General features: G+C 33.8%; 1 protein-coding gene across 1 annotated transcript in view; it reads left to right on the forward strand.

The window, feature by feature from the left end:
* LOC132753459 (uncharacterized) overlaps window positions 1–24,556 on the forward strand; it is an 80,144-nt gene that overhangs the window by 30,891 nt on the left and 24,697 nt on the right. The window contains exons 9-26 of the mRNA XM_060743941.1: window positions 3,723–3,819; window positions 7,413–7,549; window positions 9,003–9,014; window positions 10,694–10,787; window positions 11,392–11,616; window positions 12,574–12,912; window positions 13,345–13,508; window positions 13,977–14,327; window positions 14,635–15,220; window positions 15,678–15,959; window positions 16,516–17,159; window positions 17,558–17,672; window positions 19,372–19,514; window positions 19,782–19,878; window positions 20,297–20,568; window positions 21,268–21,349; window positions 22,137–22,445; window positions 23,274–23,389. Of these exons, the coding sequence (XP_060599924.1) occupies window positions 3,723–3,819; window positions 7,413–7,549; window positions 9,003–9,014; window positions 10,694–10,787; window positions 11,392–11,616; window positions 12,574–12,912; window positions 13,345–13,508; window positions 13,977–14,327; window positions 14,635–15,220; window positions 15,678–15,959; window positions 16,516–17,159; window positions 17,558–17,672; window positions 19,372–19,514; window positions 19,782–19,878; window positions 20,297–20,568; window positions 21,268–21,349; window positions 22,137–22,445; window positions 23,274–23,389 (4,065 nt within the window). The remainder of the gene's footprint in view (window positions 1–3,722; window positions 3,820–7,412; window positions 7,550–9,002; window positions 9,015–10,693; window positions 10,788–11,391; window positions 11,617–12,573; window positions 12,913–13,344; window positions 13,509–13,976; window positions 14,328–14,634; window positions 15,221–15,677; window positions 15,960–16,515; window positions 17,160–17,557; window positions 17,673–19,371; window positions 19,515–19,781; window positions 19,879–20,296; window positions 20,569–21,267; window positions 21,350–22,136; window positions 22,446–23,273; window positions 23,390–24,556) is intronic.

The raw sequence follows: 24,556 nt of genomic DNA on the forward strand, positions 1-24,556 counted from the left end.
TAAAAAATGATAAAAGTTACAACGTCATCGATGACCTTAAAAAATAAAAAGTCCTTACAAAAAAATATTAAGGAGTGCAATTATTTCATCTGAAATCGTATAAGGCGATCATATTACCGTGCAATGCACTGCGAAAGGCTATTTATTTAGTTTACAGATACAGTAGGTCAGACATTGTGGTGGAAGTACTTGTCAATGGTTTCTAAAGGCTTTGAAATCGGGGTAGTGGTAAAGTAGAACGCAAATTACATGAAAAAATAAACTACTTTTAACATTATACAAGTGCAATTGTAGTTTATTTGAGAAACGCCTTAGCAATGACACCCCGATGAACTGATAACTTCTGTTTTTATTTACCTTGATTCCCAAGGGCGAACCATCAAGTTGTTTAGAATAACGGATTTACATGAACTTAACTTTTACAAAAGTCGCAATTTTATTACAATACAGTAATTCTTTTTTTTTTCTTGTCATATTGGGATCATTGAATTCATTAAAGTAATTTAAAAAGATGGAATACTGTTCAAGCTAGAGTTAGCGGGCAAGGTGTCCATGCCCGGATCCCGAATGTGTAGTCTGGGGTGCTTTGTTTGAAACATTAAAGTAGCCCTTTACTGCTGGGAATCTGGGTGTTCCCCAACCCAAAATATAATCTTAAGCTCATGGCTGCATATTTCAAAGTACACGTGTCATTACAAATTTGCGGACCTACACTGTGCTGCATTCTGTATACGGCCCAACAACCCATTAGCTGTGCAATTTACGCTCATCGCAATGTGTTCATTAAAGGGACCCCACTGAGGTTATTTAACATGCTGGGACTCCCCCGAGAATTATGTACCATTTAGTATAGATCCGGACCAATAACTTGTGTGCGAATTTTCAGATCATTCCCTTACCTTGTTTGCAATTTTTTCATTTTAAGTGCTTCACATTTTCTAGTACCGGTATTGGTATTATATAAGGAATAAACCACATTAGGTTAAAGAAAATCCACTGGGGGTTAAAAAGCCTAAAAACATAAAATGTTCTTTAAGTTAATGTGGTATATTCCTTATATAATACAAATACCGGTACTCTTGTCTAGCACATGTATTATGATAATAATAGTAATAAAACATAAGCATGTATAAAATGGATATTAATATTGATAATAAACAAACTTCAATTTAACTTAACAACGGAAATTGCTATATAATACGTACATATATGCTGCAATGCAACCATTTAATATCAAATAAGCTGGGTGGGGATGTGAGTGGATAATTGTATTTTATTTGTATAGAGATTCAATGTTTTTTTGTTTTGTTTTTTTTACATTATAATTATGTTATAATTTAACATATACTGTTTATCTTTATGCACGATTACGACAACCGGTGTTTATTGCGAATGCACCATTGGATAAGAGAGTAGAGACGTGTTTGTCCTCTAGTTAGTTTGAAAAGAATATTTGTAAATAATAGACACGCACTTGAAAGATGGCGTAGAAATAATGATGATGACTAGGCGCGCACAATTTACACTGAACATATCTAAAGGCTGAGAATGCATGTCATATCTGTTTAAATGCATACAAAATATTTTCAGAAAAAATATAATTGATGTACTGTATAGCGGTATGACTTAATAAAAAATCTTTTTATTGCACAATGTATATTTTGATATAAAAAGATGAATGCTAGTTCCTTAGCAACGGAATATAAGCATGGTAATTACGTAAATATTGCGTGATTTATTTCAAATTATTTGTAATGAAATTTAAATATGAAAGACGTTTTTTTTGCATGAAACTTGACAATGATAGCAGACATTATGGCAGTGCAGATATACAAATATGCGGTACTAGATATCAAGTGTCTTTTTATATGACACCAACTGCATTACAATGAAGACTTCTTAAAAAAATAAATGCACTATAATCCAGCCTTTATAAAACAGACATTAACATATGTCTCTCAGAGTGATTAAAGGCCCATTATGCCTTAGAAATCTTTTTGCTTTTTTGTTTCTCAAAAGCCTATTATATTGTTTAATTTTGTTGACCTGCTATACGATGTATATGTTCCAAAACGTTACTTATTTCGCAATTATGAGAACCATCTTTCGCTTCTATTGCCTTTTGGCAATTTGTGCACTTAATTGAGTATTTTGTATGGTAGGCCTACTACTTTTTTTACATTTTGCTACTTTTATAACAAATGATATCAAATTACACGCTTCTTTTTTCAGGTGATAAGCATCTAGAATGCTTAAAAATCATTATTCTATCACTGTAAAACATATGTTAGCCCTTTCTAAGGAAGGGAAAAAATGTTGGTTACTGAGGCATAATGTGCCTTTAAATAATTATATGTTTAGTTATAACCATTACCCCGATGTCACAAAAGGTTTATATAAAAAGTTCTGATTCAAAAAGTTCAAAGTTTCAAACTAAAGAATAACAGATAAAAGAATGTGGGCGTGGTTTCCATGGCAACAAAATAGTTCTCAAAAGTTTGACGCAAATGTTTATGTTTACAGTAATTAAAGCATTCCATTTTTAAAATACAATTTTCACTTTTGAATTTATTAAATGATAACGTATCGGGTTTCCGCCGGTGTACTGAATACAACTAACCTAATTATGATAAAATCACAGCGTCCTTTTACGTTAAAGGGACTCCACTGAGGTTTTTTGACATGATTGGACCGAAAATTTTTTTTCAGATAAATGTACCATTTGATGAAGGTTTAGACCACTAATCTTTGTGCAGAATTTCAGATCATTCGCGCATTTCGTTTTATTCAGATTGTAAAAAATGACCCAAAATGTAAAGCGTTTAAACGCTTTTCATTCAAATCGGGCTAAGAAAAGCATAAAAATACGATTTTCAATTTATTTCAAAGTATATTTCTTAACTGTCTTTGCATATATTTCTGTTTAAAGTGTCCCAGCTCATTTATGTAATAAATTCAAATGTTATGTTTTTAGGTTTTAAAACCTCGGTGGAGTCCCTTTAAATAAATTTGTAACTACTTGATGAAAAATATACTCGGATCAAATATCCTGACGAAATAAATGAAAAATAAGAAAAAAAAAATAGACGAAAAGAAAAATTAAACATTTAAGCATACATCTACAGAACTTAAAAGATGCGTGTATTATGACTGGCAGTTTCGTCTAAATATATGTATAATAAGGTGTTTGAGAAAATGGTTGAGTATGTTTTATATTTAATATGAATAAACAATTGGCACAATTTTGTTTTGTTTGTCACATTATGGTTATTTTGGATGTGAACAATTTCATACACTGGATTAAATACCCCCTCCACCCCCCCCCCCCTCCCCCAAAAAAAACCAAAAAAAAAAAACAACAAAAGTGTAATTCAAATATATTTCATTCATATATGAAAAAATGCACATGATTAAATGTATGAATTCATATACAGTACATCTGTCAGGTCTGTATTATTTTATCTCCTGGAAAACAGCAACAACAACCCCCCCCCCAAAAAAAAAAAAAAAAAAAAAAAAAAACAAACAAAAAAAAACAACAAACAACAACTTGGTTTGCATTAACTTTTCATTTTCAACTTTAACAACACAAAACTATACGTCGTTGCTTACTAGTCATTTAGTCACTAAAATTGCCCAATTGAAGCTGTTTTCTTGTTGTTGTTTTCCAAAAGGGAATAATGTTATATATTTATTCATGTGTATGTTTCTGTTTTATTCAGATCCCTGCAACATGGACGAGTTTCGTAAATGTTTTGTCCGTATGACAGAGATAACTGTATTTGAAAGACTGGCTGATGACAAACACTGGGTTTGTAGGTAAGTAGAAAGCTTTTGTCTTTTCTACAGAAGGTAAATTTATTGAATTCTGAGGCGTGTGCCTTTAAGGACAAAACAAAATCTACAACTTTTTCTCTGTAGGTAGGCCTACTTATGTGTAGATGGTGTGATTCTTTTTTTGACGTTTTAAACATTAATAGTTTTCTGAGGTTGGTGGAAGATTGAACACTTTTGGTAATTTCTGAATATGAGTGCAACCACGGCTTTTAATTAAAGTCGTGGTCAAGTTCGTATTGTAGCTATACCGTTTTGAGTCATAGTAATAGTATGGTGTATGGTAATTTAATATTATTTTTTAAATTACTTGCGTTTAAAGTAAAGGGCAATTATAATATATAATAGCTGTGCTGATTGCTATGCTCGACTTATAAACTACACGTAGTTGCTTCCCTTAAATCTTGGAGCGCCATTTGTAAAACAGAATGACGTGGGAGAAAGATGTATGTATTTTTTGTTCAATTGTCACTAAAAACACTGATTAATTTGCTCCAAATTGTTGTCTCCACGGCTTTAATGCAGAATATTCATTATATTGATGAAAGCAATCATCATCATTATTTTCGTAGGTATATAATAATAATAAGCGATAACTGAATGAAAGGGAGGTAATTGCGTATTGTTTTTACACTTATCCAGCTCCATGGTTTACTTGAAATTTTTTTTATGTGCAACACCATGCAAAAGTCTTCAAAATTACTAAAGGCATTCAGTTAAAACGTAATACAACATCTACATCTACATCGTACGTCGGTACACTTGATTATAACGCGACGGGTGGTGCTAGGTCAAGATAAAGAAATATACAAGAAATGATAGAAAGTTAGAAGAGGTTGGATAGGTCAAAAGAAAGAGATATAGACAAAAAAGTCTGGCCAGCTACATTTCGCCTCTTCAACCCAAACCTCTCCATTTACGGTGGCTGCGGCCGGCACAGCCTTTGATATCACTAGTGGGTACTTGTAGCTGGGCCCCTAATGGCGGATTAGAATGTGAGGGATGATAATCCCTGCTTGAAGGATACCAAGTCAGGGGCCTCTGCAACGGGGGCAGGTAGGCTGTTCCAGGTTGTGGCTGTGCGAGGGAAGGAGTTCTTGTAGTCAGATGTAGATGTGGATGGTAGATGGAACTTCTTGGAGTGGTCACTTCTAGTTCGGCTCGGGGCAGGGGTGAATGATTATAATTGGTGATCACTGGGCAAGACTCATAACTCTAGATAGATTTTAACAGAAATATGGCCCATTTTAAAGAAAATTCTTAGTTAAGGTTTTGCATTAAAACTAAGGTATTCACTTGTTACTTAATACATCACCCTGGATAATAACCAGAGGTCTTTATCCAAGGACAATAATTTTGACAAAGATTTTGCCCAAATCATGATAGGGTATGATTTTGCCTTATTCATGGCCCTTTGTGAACTTTGAAAATTCTTGGGGTAAAGTATTGCGTGCAATATTATTCTTCTAAACAAAAAAAGGTATTCAATTAAACCTAAGATCATAATTTTTTTTGAAATTTACTATCCTGTCCAAGGCTCATAACACTCTGGATTTTAACAGAATTATGGCCTTTTTTAAACTTAGAAAATTCTTAGTTTAAACATAGAAAATTCTAAAAGATCAAGTTTAATTTTTTCGTGCAACAACAGACATCATAACTATAGTTTAAACATAGAAAATTCTAAAAGATCAAGTTTAATTTTTTCGTGCAACAACAGACATCATAACTATCGAAGGTATTCACATGAAACTTAAAAATATCTTTGGGATCATTATTGGAGGGCATCATCCAAGGCCCATAACTCTTACCTAGATTCTGACTGAAATATGGCCCTTTATGATTTTAGGAAGTTTTTGGTTTAAGTTTTGCTTATGTAACGTTAATCTTTTGTTAAACTACTGATTGTATTTATTTGATCAAGGCCGTCGTCGATGGTCCGGCCGGTCCGGCCTTGGCCGGACCAATATTTTGGCCAAAAATGAGTAAAAAAAAACAACACAAAAACAAAATAAACACGCATCGCTGATTAGCAATTTGACACTTAACTGGCCCCTTATGCAATGCGCGGTAATATACAAACATGACACGAAGAAACAACTGGACACAATTAATTGAACAGGTATATGTAGGGGTCCTAAGAAGTCAAGTTCGAGTACTTTTTCGGTGTAATGTTTGCACACGACATCCTAGCATTGACAGACAACCTCAGCAAATCTCCTCAACAAGTTTCATTGTCAGCATCCGAGGGCCAGCGGCCAGCAAAGCGGACTCTAGATAGTTTGATAGACATGAGATCAAACGACAGTTCTGATTCTTCATAGATTAAACTTCAAAGTCGGTGTTAACGATCTAAATGTTCCGCGGAAGAGAAAGGCGCCCACACGAATCGAGATAGGGCACGGTGTTGGCTACAACCCCGTTACAGTGCAGGACGTGTTCCGGCCTAAGTACTTTGAAGCAATCGATCTTGCCATCGCCAGTGTTAAAGAGAGATTTGACCAACCGGGATATCGCGTTCTTCAAAACGTGGAGAATTTACATAAAAAGGCCGCACAACCTTTGAAGACCGAGTCCACTAGAGAACTTGGTTTTGTTTGTGATTTCTGTGGTAACGATATTAACCGAGACTCTTAGAAGTGCAGCTTCACATTTTGACAAATCAGAAAATAGTACTGTTACTCTACCTGGGTTTTTGAAATTTGCGTCAGAACAGTCGGTGCTAGAACGAGCACTGTTCTCTGAGGTCGTTGTGTTGTTAAAGATTTTGTTAGTAATGCCTCCAGTGAAAGGACATTCTCGGCGTTCAGAAGAAGTAAGACATACCTGAGATCAACAATGTCTCAAGTACGTTTGAACAATCTAATGGTGTTAACTGGACAGATCCACTCAACTTACGTGTAATTGCCGATGAGTTCATCACTACCAGAGAACGACGGCGATGTGTTTTTGGAAAATTTACAAAAAAATGAGACTCTGTGTTGTGTAAGATTATTGTTAACAAAATACAAGTTACTGCTAAACAAAAAGTGGTTATTGTTGACTCGTAATGAACTATTCTTCCATCATGTCATCGATTGTTATTTAAGCTTATACCAATGTGTGATTTATGCTAAACAATAATCCACGTACTGTAATATTTCTTTTATTTGTTTAAGTATAATCATCAGATAAAAATGCATTTAAAGAATTATAATAACATCAGTTATTGTTTATTTTTCATTTGCCAAATATCAATTACATGTATTCATCTTTTATGTACACCTGTCCGTCCGTCATGCGAACCTTAAATTTCACCCTTAAAACTTACGACGTACTTAAATCTGTAAAAAATCGTTGACATATTACTATAACATGTACTAACGGCAGGCTGTAAACTGTGCCAAATATACGGGAAAACACCCCTGACAGCATCCTAGAATAAAAAAATTTCCGGGGGAGCATGCCCCCGTACCCCCCTAGATTCTACCTAAAACCAATCAAATTGGCCGCACCAATCACAGTTCTCCTAACTGGTGTACTATTTATATACCATGATTATGATAATAAGAATTATATGAAATATATTTATATTACAGTACCAGAGAAGCTGTACACACATGTGTAGAGAAAAATCTTCAACAATGCAAAAAAGAACTGGGACCTGTTATAGCAGCCGTCTTGAAACCATTTTCAACTTCATTCAGGATAGCTGGAGACCTGTTTTGTACAAGAGGTAAACTACAATATCTCTTATGAAAGATTTTTGTGGAAAAAAAAAATTGGGGGAAAAAAACAACCCTAAAACTTCCATTGCTTTTTCATGGCTAAACTTAAAATTATCACATATCAAAGGGAAAAAAATTGATGTGTACTTTACTGTCTATGATGTCAGAGCATGCATTCAAGCTTGTGTGGGTCCAATTTGGTATAATTATCTCAAATAGTAATATTACAAGGTAAAAAGACATCTTAATATTTGACTAAAATGCACTAAATAAATGAAATAGTAGAACTTTTGAGAAATGGGAGAGCAGCTTGAGGGTCATAACGTTATTACCTGATACGATTCGATATTTACCATTCTGGTTCATTGTCTGATAAAGTAAAGTCTTTCTAATTTTTGTACATATTTTTGAAAGGCAATTTCTGTGGATACTATATTGTCACAGATGTTTCCATGCAGTGCAGTGTTTCAAAAATGCGTACAAAAAGATAAATACTTTACTTTGTTGTAGAGGTTAAAGAAACTCCACTGAGGTCGAAAAGTCTAAAAAAATAAAGTTTGAATATCATGCTGCATGTTCAAAACATCATTGGAGTCAATTTATGAAGATTTTATTTATTTTTGTATACACCCTTTGTTTAAAGGTTAAAATATCAGGAGATTTTCATTCAGTTTTACTCTCTTTGAAATTATCAAATTCTCTTGTATGTAATGACTCAAAATGAAATTTTTTAAAAATGTATTAAAAAACTGTAAGGTTAAAATTTGACTTTTTAACAGCATTTCTGTTAAAGCAAGCAGAATAATTTCAATAATTCATTTTAATAATATGACATGAAAATTACTGTAATTATATACGGTATTTTGCACACTAATTTGTAATACCTGACATTAAATATTTTTAACTTTTTACGACTAAAATACTCTAAGCTTGGTGAAAAAAAAAGATCTGTTTTGGATCTTCCAGCAAGTCACTCATAACCTACCATCATTTTAATTCATAGACTTTTTATTTGCCTTCTAACCTTTTCAAAATCTTTTTTATTACAATAAATGTGTAAAAATCTTTTTTATTACAATAAATGTGTAAATTTATATATAAATATTTATATATTTAAAAGAAATTCTTACCTAACTACACTCTTTTTTCTTCTTTGTGGTATGTGGGGGCATCCGTGTCCTACGGACACATTTCTAATTTTACCTGGAGTTAATTACTGCCCAGTCTCGGTGCCCAGTCTCGGTGCAAATTGTCCAAACGTTTCCAAATTGGAAATAAAAAATACAAATTAAAAATTGAAATCAAGTCTTAATTTAGTTATTTATGTAAGTATATTATGTGACAAAAAAATAAATACCTTCTTAGACAACTTATTTTTGAATGCATTTCTTGTTTTATAATTGATAGTTATCACTGTACAATACAAGTAGAATAATTTGTTTCTATCTTTCTACTCCTCAGATATTATGATCAGTAAGTACAATATATTTTTATATTAAATCAGCCATTTCTTTTATGTAAGGCTTTGATCTCTTTTCCAAGCATAATTGCATGGTTTTCATTTATATATTTATAGATCATTCTTAAACATGAAATGTCATAACAGTAAAACTTTTGATCAGTAAATTTTGACAATAATATTAATATGTTAAGATAATTTAAATGCTTAAGAATGTAGTTAAAATGCTATAGATACCCAGCACATTGCAGAATATATAAAGGTATAATTTTAAAAAAAAAGTAAATTGTTTTTCTTTGAGCGCAGAATTGAATACGTATAAAAAAGATGCATATTGATTACTGTTTAATTAAGAAAGTCTTGTTGTAAGAAACCTTTATTTGTTTTTAGCTCACCTTGCACAAAGTGCAGGTGAGCTTTTAGGATGGCCAACCAAATGGCGTCCGTCGTCCGTCCACATTTTAAATATTCTAAGGACATCTTCTATGATACCGCAAGGCCAATGTTAATGAAACTTGGCAGGAATACTCTTTGTATGAAGCTCTATCAAGATTGTTCGAAGAATTCCATTTCATGCAGAACTCTGGTTGCCATGGCAACCGAAAGAAAAATCTTTAAATATCTTCTTTTAAAGAACCGTAAGAGCTAGAGCTTAGATATTTGGCATGAAACATCTTCTAATAAGTGTCTACCAAGTTTGTTCAAATAAAAGCCCTAGGGTCAAAATTGGCCGGGCCCCAGGGGGTCATTGATTTTCCCTATATGCATATAGTAAAAACTTAAAAAATCTTCTTTTAAAGAACCCAAAGAGCTAGAGCTAAGATATTTGGCATGAAACATCTTCTAGTGAGTGTCTACCAAGTTTTTTCAAATAAAAGCCCTGGGGTCAAAATTGGCCCCGGCCCGGGGGGTCATTGATTTTCCCTATATGCATATAGTAAAAACTTAAAAAATCTTCTTTTAAAGAACTGTAAAAGCTAGAGCTTAGATATTTGGCATGAAACATCTTCTAGTGAATGTCTACCAAGTTTGTTCAAATAAAAGCCCTGGGGTCAAAATTGGCCCCGCCCCAGGGGGTCATTGATTTTCCCTATATGCATATAGTAAAAACTTAAAAAAACTTCTTTTAAAGAACCCAAAGAGCTAGAGCTAAGATATTTGGCATGAAACATCTTCTAATGAGTGTCTACCAAGTTTGTTCAAATAAAAGCCCTGAGGTCAAAATTGGCCCTGCCCCAGGGGGTCATAGATTTTCCCTATATGCATATAAAAAATCTTTTTTGAAAAAACCCAAATAGCTTGAGTTTAGATATTATACATGAAACATTTTTAAGTAAATATCTACAAAGTTTGTTCAAATAAAAGCCCGGGGGTCAAAACTGGCCCTGCCCCAGGGGTGTCATTGTTTTTAACTATATGTGTATAGTAAAAACTTAAAAAATCTTCTTTTAAAAAACCCAATGAGCTAGAACTTAGATGTTTAGCATGAAACATCTTCTTATTATGGGTGTCTACCAAGTCTGTTCAAATAAACAAATAAAAGCCCTTGGGTAAAAATTGGCCGGGGGGGGGGGGGGGGGCTATAATACAGGTGAGCGACCTCAGGGCCATCATGGCCCTCTTGTATGAGAAAGTTTATCTAAAATGGAAACATTCTTACCAAGTTATGTAAGATAAGCTTGTTTTTATATAGGTAATAAAGACCGGGAAAATGTAAAGCGTGCAGGGCAATGTATCATTGACTTTGCTAAGATAGCGGTGCATGGGTCCCTTCTAGCCATATGCAGGTAGGTCTTGAACTTGTAAATCTTTTTTTTTCCCATAAACTCATTTAGATGCCAGATCGTCAATAATTTATCTGAGACAGTCAGTTTTGAGTTTGACAGTTTTTGTTTTTAAAGTAAATAGTGGTTTGTTAGTATTTAGGCGGCCCAAGATACACTTGAGACAGTTATTATGGCCTTAAGCTGTTTCCTAATAACAACCTGTGAATGCAATATTTTCAAAATTTTGTAAACTCTTGATTAAGTAAACTTCTCTTATAACGGTATCGTTTATAACGATGCTGTTGCAGTGAACCGACTCTTGATTTTTTAGATTGGTTGCCTCTTGGATATAACATTATAAATTTGGCGGTCCTCTAAGTATCATTGAATGCTGAATTTACTGTAATCTGTTTAACTGTAGATGCATACATATATACAGTACAACAATACAATATAATGCATGATTCTCCTTGAAAATCACTAACTCTTCATATTATTGTTAAAATAATGTATTTACCACTTTCAGCTTAGCTAGAAAAATAGTCCACATCACCTGGGTTGAGAGGCAAACAACTAAACCTCTTGTTCACCCCTATCTCATCTATATGATTTTCTATTTTTTCAGTCAAGCCCGTGTCTCTCTGCAGTGTGTAAGGGAGGCAACTCACAGTTGCAATGATCGCAGCAGGAACCTGTTCTCCCTGATAACCAATGTATTTGAGACGACCATCGCTACATCGTGTAAACCAGATACATGTAATCTTGGAATGGCTGAGCATTGTATAGATCAGGGGTTTACAGCCTTGGTCATGCCTCTTTACAGAGATCAGAGTTCAGTTTTATCATGCCAGTAAGTAAACGCTTCATTTAATTGAATTTTTTTTTATATTTAAAAAAGAATATTTTTGAAAAATTAAAATCTCCATTTAACATATGGGAAATTTTAGGTTTATATAATAATTTTTACACTTACCCTGTCTTTTCTTCTAATGGTAGTAGTAATGGTAAAGAGTCACAGTTTTAATATTACAAGTATTTGTTATATTTAAAAGTATTGCTTTTATGTTTCATGTAAATTTGGAATATGAATGGTATTATATAGGCCCCTACTATTATTGCCCAGAAATAATTCACAGTGGAGCATCTGGTACCTTCCTTCACCATTTAAAACTGGAATGATTTTAAACAGAGCCTATGTGAAATAAAACTAAAGATCATATTAAAGAATAACCTGATATACCAATAAAAAGCTTGTAAATTGTGTGATGACAGTCTTGAATAGGTTTTTTTGGTATTGCAATACCTCTGTAGACTACTAGATATACATTTATAACTTCTATAAATACAGAATTTATTTTCCTTTAGTGGTATGAAAATAAATATTTCATGAGTGGTGGTAGCCACGAGTAAATATAACAATTTTCATTCCACAATGTGAAAATGAATCCTGTATTTATAGAAAAAACTTGAATTTTCTGTTTATTATATACACTTTTCACTTTCTTGACATCACATTTTGAAAGTGTCAGCTTAAAGTTTGTGTATTGTCTGAATTTACAAGAAAGAAGTTGGGCAAGACACCATTGAAAATACAGAAAATATCTTTCACTGTAGTGAAAAATAAATTTTTACAGTGAAAATACAGACAATGAAACCAAGCATTTTATTTAATTAATATTTCTTTATATTTCATTTATATTTATATAATAAATCCCTTTCTTACCTTTGCCCATGAACAAGAAAAACCTTCAGCTAGAAATGAATGAATCCCTTTCATCCAGGCACATCTTTAAATCACTATTTACAGCTGGATACAATCTACCGTGGCCTGTGCCTTCCAACATACAGTAAGCTGTGAAGAACAATATAGGGAACATTGGCATGACAAAGAAGATAGGCCCGGCATGGAAGATAGGTCCGGCATGGAAGATAGGTCCGGCATGGAAGATAGGTCAAGTATGGAAGATAGGCCCGACATGAAAGATGGGTCCAGCATGGATTATGATAAAGGCAAGATGGGAGATTCAGATTCAAGCATGTCACTTGGGAGTTATATAGACTTAGGCTCTCCAAACAGAGAGTCTGATTCAAATAGCAGGGACTCTGGTGATTCTGCAGAAAGGGATATGTATGGTTCCCAGTCATCGTAAGTATTAGATACATTTTCATGAGTCTACCTCATTGTTGATTTTTGTTGTTTTCTGTTCGTATTGTAAAAGTTCCTTATTTGATATATATGATAGTTCATGTATAGAGCATTGATAATTGATAGATATACTTATGATAAACAAAATGAATCGTATACATGAAGAATATATGACTTCAGGAATAATGATTTTTTTTTCTTTTCTTGTATTCCTTTGAGTCCTTTCTAGAAATGTAGAGAGATTTCATTATTTTATCTTATCTAAATGTTTAAAAAGGAATTGTAATTTATGTTATTTTTAACACACAATTCTCCCCTTTTGGGCAGCTCTATACTGGTGAGATGCTAATTATTTACATTCCAGAAGGGTAAAAGTTAAACATACATACAAACGTATGGCAAACATTGTTTTACTTTTATATATTATACTAGGTCTGATGAGAAGGATAGTATGGGTAGTTTTGAAAGTACAGAAAGCAACAAAAGATTGAGGGAGTATTTGGAGTTTGTTAAAGATATGAGACAACAAGTAAACATGAAATATGATTATCAAGACAAAATGGAACAAGAAGATGATGAAAGCATTGAAAATGACGGTAGGTTTCCTCGTCAGATTAATGGACCATTCCATTTTTTAATGACTATGTATTATTCCAGTGTAGGAATTGGACAAACAGTCAGTCAATTTGAAGAGGAATGTATACACTGGAAAGGTCCATTGATTTGTACTGTTGGTTTTGTAATTGATTGATTGATTAATGAAGTTGAATGGAAATATAAAAAAAACTTACCTTGCTGAATATATGCAATGAATTTGCCATTCTTTGAATGCTGAACAGTCCATAGGTTAGTTTAAGCGATTTTAATATCAAAAATGATAATAATAGATGGTTAATGCACCATTGATTATTAACATCTGCAGGACACATTTAAAGCCCAAGCCTGCATGCAGGGCGAAGAATTTAATAAGTCTGAGGCCTTGTTAATCATTTATGTTTCTTATTGATATATTTATGAAGGGACCTGTGTGTATTGTATAACTTTGAAACTTTTCTCATGACCAGATTTGGAAACATGTGAGCAGGAGAAAGTAACAGGGCCATGCCGCGGAGCATTGCCTCGATGGTTTTTCAACTCTGAAACAGAGGACTGTGAGAGATTTATCTATGGTGGTTGCCAAGGTAACAAGAACAATTTCGATAGTAAGGAAGAATGTATGGCACGCTGTATAAAGATTCCCGTCTGTGAACAGCCAAAGGTTGTAGGACGTTGCAAAGCTGCGTTTAGACGTTTCTTCTATAACGGGACATCAATGGCTTGTGAAGAGTTTATCTACGGTGGTTGCGATGGTAATGGAAACAACTTTGAAACAGAAGAAGCTTGCCAGAAAGCATGTGAAATGAGGGAAGAACAAGGTTTGTTATTAATTGATTGAGAGACTGTTATAACATTTTACTGGTTAAAATTTAGAATACAGAATGTAAAAAATCCTTGCCACTTGCGATCTTCTGCAAAATAGATTATTTATTTTAAAAAAGTGGTAAAACCTGAATTTCTGCCATTAAATCAGTTTGTATTACATGTTTTTTAAGAATGATTTTTAAAAATATATGTCATTAAAATAAGAGTGTCAGCACAATAATTTGAAAGGATTGCTCTTGAACTGTCTTATATAATTTTGTTAGTTCTTATTTGGTACTTAATTTGGTTTTGAATTTAAAGGAGAGGATGACAATAAAATAATGGAGGACAAAGACAAGAAAGAAAGAAGTGGTAACAATCTTGCTTATATGCTAGAAACAATCAGAGGAAATGCACATGGTCTGGTTAAAATGTTAGAAGGTGAACCATCGAGGGATGAAGATAAGGACATGCCAACACAGATTTTTGATCAGCTGGAGACTGAAGTCATGAAACTGAAAGAGGAAATTAAAGAAGCAATGGGTGGGTCAGAAAAGCAGAGGATTATTAGGAGACTGCAGGTGACAGAAAAGAAATTTAAAGCTTTCATGGAAATGAATGGGATGTCAGTGGATATTGATGAAGACCATGATGAAATGAGAGAAAGAATTGATGAAGTAAAGATGTATCTAGATGAGAGATTAAAGGATCAGATGGAAGAGTTGAAAGGAAGATTTGAAAGTATCAAGTATTCTATAAATTTCTTGACTTCAAAACAGGACACCTTCTGTGATAAAGATGATGCAGAAAAGATGGACTATGAAGATGTCAAACCTGGTCTTGAAGTATTCTTTGCAATTAATGCGCTACTGGAAAGTCGTTATGTAAACAAGGAAAAGATTTGTAGGTAAGTGAGAAATCTTGTTTCCTTGATTATATCAGTTGTAGCTATAACTGTATAGATAGTATTTTGTGTTGGATGCAATCTTGAGTTCTATGTGTACCTATGAAAAGTCAGATGAGCAGCGTCATGACAAAACCAACATAATGGGTTTGCGACCAGCATGAATCCAGACCATTCTGCGCATCCGCGCAGTCTGATCAGGATCCATGCTGCTCGCTTACAAACCCTATTACAAGTAGAGAAACTGATAGCAAACAGCATGGATACTGTACTCTTGATTTTTATCACCTTTAACGCATGAAAAAAACTCATTTTTTTTCTAGAATATTTTATTTTGATATCAGATAATGATAATAAAAACGGTAAAAATATAAATAAGTTCTACTTTGTTTTAGGATATCTTACTAATAATTAGCTAATAATTAATAATAAAATGAGAAATAAATTTTACTTTTTGCAGGTTACATGAAAAGATTGAGATGTCCATCGAGGAGATGGATATGTCTAGAGACATCCCTGAAGAACTTAAAGAGAACATGGAAGCCTCGCTAGAGTACCTGAGTATAGTAGTAGGAAGAATATGCATGCCCGAGGATGGAGAAGAAGAAGAAGAATGTTTACCATATGAGGATCCAGATGGTACTTGTGATTCACTAGCCACTGCCTTATGTCTGAATACAAATGAATTTTCTGCTGCAGTTTTAGTAGCTCAAAGGGACAACATGTTTGATAAAGTTTGTCAGTAAGTGTGAACTTCTTGTAAATGTATATTTGATCTTTAGTTAAAATTCCAGAATTTTAGTGTTTGTCAGTCAGTGTGAACTTCATGTAAATATATATTTTGATCTTTATAGTTTAAATTCCAGTATTAGAGTTTGTCAGTTAATGGGAACTACAATGTACATGTTAATGTATATTTGATCTTTAGTGTCAAAGTTTCAAAAAGACAACAATGTACTGATTTTAACATTATTTAGTTTTTACAGAATTTATTTTAAGTTTGATTGTGTAGGAAGCTAAAAGCATATAGATACATTTTCAAATGCGTTCCTTGAACCAACCAGCACTGAGCAATGACTGTAAAGTTTCTTGCTCAAAGAAACAATAGCTTGTTCCTGACAGGGTTTGAACCCATATGGCAAGCAATTATGAGATTACTAGTCTGACATGTTAACCACTTGGCCATGCGGCCAAACTGTCACCTTAGGGCAGTAACATGTTAACTTCTTTTAAAATTAAATAGGAGTTAACCTGTTATTGTACTAAGGAGACAACATGTATTATTGTGATCTTTCTAGAATGGCTGAAGATGCTCTAAGATGTGTTAAGCGAACAACAGCAACATGTCCAGAAGATAACATTCCAAGAGATGCTACACGTGTTAAAATTATTATAGACCGACTGCTAGGTGATAAATGTATATTACGACATGAATGTAAGCCTACACCTGAGTGTGACCCTGATGGGGCCATCGAAGAATGTTTCACTCTTCCAGCAAGAGGCGCAGACTTCTGTCAAGAATTTGAAAGTTCAAATTTACCATGCATTAAGAAGAAACTTGAGGCATGCAAATATTCAGAGGACGTTACTCTTGTACAATATGAAATGGAATTGTTTATAAGAAGTTACGACCCTTCCAAAGAATGCGGTATAGATGTCAGCTTAATGTTGGAAGATGTTACAACATCTGTATCCGTGTGTTTTGTGAAGATGATCCATGGTCTGAGACATGGTTTGGAAACCATGGATACATTCAACAAGGCAATGTGCATGGCTCAATTATCTTATCACAAATGTATAGAAGACAAGGATGTCCCTTACCTTGTTGATCTAATTAATTCACAACATAAAGAATTTTTTGGGAACTTCTGGGAAAGAAATTGTGGGTGGATGGAAGACATGGACGAAGAAGATGATGACAAACTAGAGATTGTGCCTATAGGTATTTATAGATTTGATGTACTTAGGGCTTTAAGGCCCATTATGCCTCAGAAATGCTTTAATTTTTATTTCTTTATGAAAGCTTTTTATTTTCATTGTCCTATTATAGTTTATTACAAGTAACTTATTGGCTTATTGCCTGAACTATATTTTGTTCCTATTGCTTTTTGCAATTGGTACTGTTACAGTGATTTAGTATTTTGTATGGAAGTCACAATACTACTTTGTTTACATTTTGCTTCTTTTCTGTTGAATAATTCCACATTCAGTTCTACTTTCTTCAGTTTATAAGCCTTACATAAACATTGAGATACACCTGTTTTTCAAATATTTTTTGTAAACAAATAGATTACATACATACTTGAAATGCATACACAGAAATCATGATTACATTTTCAGATTTGACAGGTTGTAATGTAGATAAAGTTTTGCGTGTAACAGCATCATTCTGGTATCAGACGTCATCTGTTCTTGGAATACACTGGAGCACTGATTTGTATGCCAGTTACTGCAAGTAAGCAAACTTTGTATTCATTATAAAGTAGTGTTTAAACTACTACCCTGATGATGCATTTTGGAAGTATCCTGACACAAAATCTGTACAAAAGTGATAACAATTGTCTGTGTGTGTTTTGAGAATTTTTAGATTGACTATTCATAGAATAGGATGTCTGTTGTATTCACACCAGCATAAGCGTCTTTGTCAGTATTGCTGTCACCATCATACTTTGGATAAGTTTTTTCTTGCAAGTTTGTTTCTCCAAAACTAAAGAAGGGAATTGGTTGAAACGTCATACACTAATTTTAGAGCATTACAGGAGGTCACTGTACAAGGTCCATAAATCTAACATGAATTTTGACTGAATGATGGCCAATTTAAACTTAAGAAATTATACATTATCCAGGTTCTTGTTTTACTATCAAGTACTGTCAGAGAAAAGTAAAGTACACTGTCCTATCCACAGCTTTTGTTGAATTTTCTACATTTTCAATTCATATTACATTTTAATTTTGACCTATTTGTTAATCCATTACATCAATTTATTACCATAAATGAGCATTTGTGTAAAATGTTAATGGTTTAATTAACCCTACTGTCAAATTTTTGAAAATTTGTTTCATTGTAATGTTTCAATTATAACTTCAAATTGGCTCACATATTCAGCAACCTCGCACAATTACACGTTTAACGATCGTTACAAAACGTTACGAATGTTTCTATCGAATGCCATATTCTTGAATTCTTCATGTTAATGATTATATCTATGTTCAAGAAACAAATAGGTCACCCACACAATACGTGCAGTCCGAACAAACATTTGTAAAAGGTTACTGCTGCTATCTGACCTGCATCTTTTTATGTAAATAAGAACTGACATCAGCTTTGGTACATATCTCAATCTATATTGCATAGTACATGAGGTACACTGACGGTTAACGGTATTGTTGTTTTCATCGTTAACTTTTCAAAATTGTAAACGTGAGCCTACTTGACAATGTTACTGACCATAGCTTTTGTAACAGTATGCTCAATCTTAAATTTCTTGTTACCATGGCAATGAGGGGACATATCAAAATTGCCAAAAATCACTATTTCGCATTGATTTTTCCATTTCAAAGTGCTGCAACTTCTCAATGGATTGAGATAGAGTCAAAGGCTTTTCAGCGTTGGTTACACATTACCTTTAAATATGATCGACCTGGAGTCATTTTTAGCTTCTCACAAGTTCAAAATCTTCTTGGCAAAGAGGGGGGCAGCTGCCCCCTTCAAACCCCTAAGCCGTTTTTTCACTATTTGAGGCCTCAAAGGGGGTAGGGGGTCAAAAGTGCATTGTTTTAGTGTATATATGAGGTAAAGGGTTAACACTAGTAATTTTTATGAATTTGAAATTAATGATAATGATAAGTTTGCAACAGTCAAATCAGTTTGTCTTATATAAAACATAGTTATAAACAACTTTGTTAATCATGGTTATAAATATGAAAACTAGAGTCTTCACAAAATTTAAACATGCCATCAATAAATTCATTACAATTCTGCAGGAGAAAGACATAAAAAACACTTTTCAAATTTTCATAAAAAAGATAATGAACCAAAAGGTTTGCTTGTTCTCAAAAAGTAAGTGACAGTCTTGAGAAGACAATGTGATTTACATTTACATTTTGAAAATTCTTGTTACAGCAGATAAGATTTTCATTCTTCTTGTTTTTAGTGATGAACACATTGAAGGCTTGAAAAATGTGTACACAGATGAACTTGGTGAAACCTGCCCACAACCAGCTAAAGATTTTCTGAATGGTGCTCTCCCTTACTTCTCTTCTTTGAAGGAAGAATACTGCCCCTTTGAACCTAAAAGTAAGTTAATTTGTTTTTAGAAAAAGTAAATTTCCATTTGGATATGCCATGAACTGTGGTTTTATAAAATTCAGACATGAAATACCACCTATATAATTATTTTTCTTTAAAGTTTCCTTTTTTAAAATGAGCCTTTCACCATTATAGATACGCATGTACATGTATCTTGGGATTAATTTGCATGGATTTATATTGAAGTGCAAAATTAAATACCAAACCTAACAGATATTTGTCATTAAATCACTTAATTTGTTGATATTTTCACAGTCCCTGAAGGAAGCTGCTCAGTGGAAGGTGCTCGGCAATGTGTTACTAAGTTTGGAGAGTTCATGGCCCAATATTCACCAAGGGGTGATGTTTGTCAGTAAGTTTATTGTGAATTTATTTCTACTTTTATATAGGCTTTGTATGTGTAGGGGATAGAGGCAGGGTTGGTGTGGAAGGTGAGAGGGCTTGCACTTTTGCTCGAATGACTGATTATTTGAAGGCCATTGACTTCAAATTATAGTTGTAGGTTGAAATCCCAGCAGGAACATTGTTTTCTTATATAAATGGAATGATCAAGCTTACTTAAGGTTCTACCCATCTTGAGTACTTCCTCTGCTAGTAAAAGGTGAAAAGTTGTAGTACATGTATCGCCTTTCTTTTTTACTTTACATAAGTTTTCTAAATGATGTCAAAGAGTAGCATTGAATTATTTACGAAGTTTTAACTAAGTTTTAATTTATGTGATTTATTGAGTGAAATCTAATATGACATTGTGTAATTTTTACGTTTTACAGAAAACGTCGTGAAAGTATGGAATGTGTGATAAAGTTTTCTATAGGCTGTGATGGAGATGATGAGGAAGCTATTCTTGATCAATTGACATACCTGAGGTTAACTGCTACTGAAGAATGTGAGCAGCCATCTTGGTGTAACCATGGGGACATGGGAGAAGGGGATGATGGGAATGATGATCAAAAAGATGATGACAAAGAACCAGAAGGAGATGATAGAACTAAGAGGGAGGTGGAAGTGAGAATGGAAGATATGAACATTCCTGAAGCAATAGGTATAAGGCATATTTAAATCTGCTTAAAGGAGCTCCACTAAGGTGAAAAAGCCTAAAACATGAAATGAGCCGTGTCATGACAAAACCAACATAGCAGGTTTACGACCAGCAATGGATCCAGACCAGCCTGCGCATCCGCGCAGTCTGATCAGGATCCATGCTGTTTGCTATCAGTTTATCTACTTGTAATAGAGTTGGTAAGCGAACAGCATGGATCCTGATCAGACTGCGCGGATGCGCAGGCTGGTCTGGATCCATGCTGGTCGCAAACCCACTATGTTGGTTTTGTAGTGTGTCGGCTCAAATTTAAAATTCTTACATACATCAAGTAAAGCACTTAAAATGAAGAAATCTGCAAAGGATGATAAAGAGATATACTTGGAATTAAATTAAATATCATTTTTTATGCAGTTCTTTGCCTGATTTGAGTGAAAAGTGTTACACCATAAAAATTATTATTCTAGAAACATATGATTAAGGAATGATAAAAAATTTGCTTACAAGTTATTGGTCAAGAGTATTATCAAATGGTACACAAATGTCATAAAAAATGTTTATGTCAAAACCCTCAGTGGAGTCCCTTTAAAATTATTTTGGTTTCCTCAAACAAATTTGCATTTGGCATATATCCCATTTGTATTGCTTTTGTTAGATATACAATGTGCAAGTGTATTGACTCCATGGTAATTTCTGTTACAGTGAACCTCACATGTAAAGCTCGTGGAGGCTGTGATGTCATGTTTGAAAGATGCTTGAAACAGACTCATGAGGAAACTTGCAGGTAAGCAAATACCGGGAAAATAGAGAATACATGGAGGAGCTTATATAGTTTTCATTATGACATTTTATGCTTGTGGAGACAGTCATGATGATTTATCAGACTTGTCATGTCATTACTTTTAAAAGCACAACTACAAAAAAATCTAATTTAGCAATTACAAACTTTTGTGGATTTTCTCTAATATTGACCTTCTTATGAGTGTGCATTCTTTTGAATTGGTAAATGCTTGAATACTGTAAACCAGAAGATATGTATAAATTGGTTTTATCTTTTCATAATTAATATGATGTTCATAACAGCATGTACCAAGTCATGAGCAGTTGTAAAAACTTGCCCCTTACTTCACTTCAGTGTTGTTATATTTTTCTGGTCCTTCGGGGTCATTGATTCAAGGACATAACAGTTGACAAATATCGCTTAAGCTAATACTAGGGGCCATGAAAGATGTTGCTTTTTCCATTATCTCTCATGAACAGACCAAATCAAACCAAGCCTGTTTTTTTTATATTACATTGTTGTTTTTATTGGATCTAAGGGATTACCCCTTGTCCAGATTTTATTTTTACCAATTTCTGTCAAACTATTACTTTGATTTTAGAATTTTACACGACATATGTGATTGACGTTGCATTTATTAGCTCATATTAAACCATGTTAATTAAAATCTGTTTTACAGCAATGCAAAGTGAATTACAATCAATATTTTATTAAAATTTACACAGATTATCATATTTATCTTGTTTGCTGCTGTCTATCTTAGTACAACTGTTATTATAATGTTTCACAGGAATGCCACGGAGGTAAAAGAATGTATCAGTGCTCAATTGTCATACTGTCCGATATCACTGAAGATCGTAGCTCGTAACCACATAATGACTTATCTACAGATGAACAATGCCAACAAGAATGAAGACGAAGAAAACACAAACACTGAGAACCCTGAGAATGTTGATAATGAAAGCTGCGATATTGTTCCTGAAGACATAATCGAGTTAGAAAACAAAGGATTAAACACCTGTATAGAGACGTTAGATGAAAAAATGAATGAAACATGGAGTGTATGTGATTCGTTACACAGTTTCACTCAATGCATGAGGTAATTTATCAAAGTCAACATTGTTTTGTATTTTTATTCAGTAAAACAAGTCGGCTTTTTTCATCGATCAGTTTTTGATTTTGTCATTAGCCTATCGTCCTCACTGTTGTGGTTTTGAATTCTGCCAGAAAATTTGAATTTATTTATTTGGGAAAGATATCCAGCTGACTTATGGAACAAGTCAGCGGTTCTACTTGGGTGCCTGCTAGAGCCTGAATTGATACAAAAAGGGGCTCCTGAGGTCTGCCTCAACCACTATAGCTGGAAAGTCATCTCATATCTTTATTTTTGGTTGGTTACATTACTTTAAACTCAACCAAATAAAAAGAAATGCAAATTAAATGGAAAAATAATACAAGCTAATAATAACAAAAAGATCAAAATCACAGCCACCAAGATGAAAAATATTAGTACAAAAGCAAACAAGAAATTCTGCCAGTTTGTCGAAATTTGGAAAGCACAGGATTAGTTATCCAAGGGTGGTTTGTTCAATCGAAGTGCAAGACAAATTTTGTGTGACAGTTGATCTCATACATTGAGTCTAACATTGGTCCTTTAACCTCTGTTAGCTCTGATTCAGAAATCATGTGAGATTAATATCTGGTCACTTGTGGAGAAATTGATAGTTACTGGTTAGTTATCCAGGAAAGCTGATAAGGTGGATAGACTGTGGAAATGTTAAGAAAAAATGAGTTAATTTCGGCATAAAAAACATTAAAAGTAAGCAATAACAATGTTCCTGTAATTTGCACTCACTTGTAACTGTTATGTTAAGAAAATACTTCTTTTAATATAAAATAATATAAATGTATAATGTAACTGTTGTAGGAGTGATTTATCTAGCGAGGACATACCTGCCTGGTACCAAGGGGTCCTGAATGTACAGTACCATATCTTTGATAACTTCTACAATGACTTTTGTCCAAAGGAGGATGATGATGATGGTATGCTTTTTTGAATTTCCTTTAAACATGCTTGAAATTAACATTATATTACAAAGTAACCTCCAAATAAAACCCCACTTCTATAAAGGCCATGTGTGGTATTTCCCTTGGGTTGCCTTTGTTTACTTGTATCACTGTAGTTATTTACTCTGTTGCTTTTGGAATTGCTAAAATTTACAAAACATAGTTCATTCCAAGTTATTACATGTATTATTTGAATTGGTAATATTTAATTTATAAAGAAGTTTAAGAAAATATGGCATGATGGGTGATAAGAATTCTAAATTGAAGACAAAATAAGTACATATGTGCAGAAGTAGCATGTTTACACATCCACTTTAAGTAATTATCCCCCGCCGATGGAATCGGGAGGGGGATATAGTTTTGGCGTTGTCTGTCCGTCCGTCCGTCCATCCGTCCGTCCGAATTTCGTTTCCGGAGTAGTTCTCTGCAACTACTGGCTGGAATTCAACGAAACTTTATGGGAATCATCAATATCAAGAGGAGATGTGCATATCGTCGGCTTGTTCCGGTTTGACCCTTTAACTCAGAGTTATGGCCCTTGATTAGTTATGTAGTATGCATATAGAGTAAAAATCGTTTCCGGAGTAGTTCTCTGCAACTACTGGCTGGAATTCAACGAAACTTTATGGGAATCATCAATATCAAGAGGAGATGCGCATATCATCGGCTTGTTCCGGTCAGACACTTTAACTCAGAGAAATGGCCCTTGATTAGTTATGCAGTATACATATGGAGTAAAAATCGTTTCCGCGCTACTACTTTGCAACTACTGGCTGGAATTCAACGAAACTTTATAGGAACCTTCAATACCAAGAGGAGATGCGCATATCGTCGGCTTGTTTGGGTCAGACACTTTAACTCAGAGTTATGGCCCTTGATTAGTTATGCAATATGCATATGGAGTAAAAATCGTTTCCAGAGTAGTTCTCTGCAACTACTGGCTGTAATTCAACGAAACTTTATGAGAATCATCAATATCAAGAGGAGATGCGCATATCCTCGGCTTGTTCTGGTCAGACCCTTTAACTCAGAGTTATGGCCCTTGATTAGTTATGTAATATGCATATAGAGTAAAAATCGTTTCCGCACTACTTCTCTGCAACTACTGGCTGGAATTCAACGAAACTTTATGGGAACCTTCAA

Source organism: Ruditapes philippinarum, unplaced genomic scaffold, assembly GCF_026571515.1.
Source record: "Ruditapes philippinarum isolate M1 unplaced genomic scaffold, ASM2657151v2 ctg4252_1_1_1_1, whole genome shotgun sequence".
In the NCBI taxonomy this organism is placed as follows: Eukaryota; Metazoa; Mollusca; class Bivalvia; order Venerida; family Veneridae; genus Ruditapes; species Ruditapes philippinarum.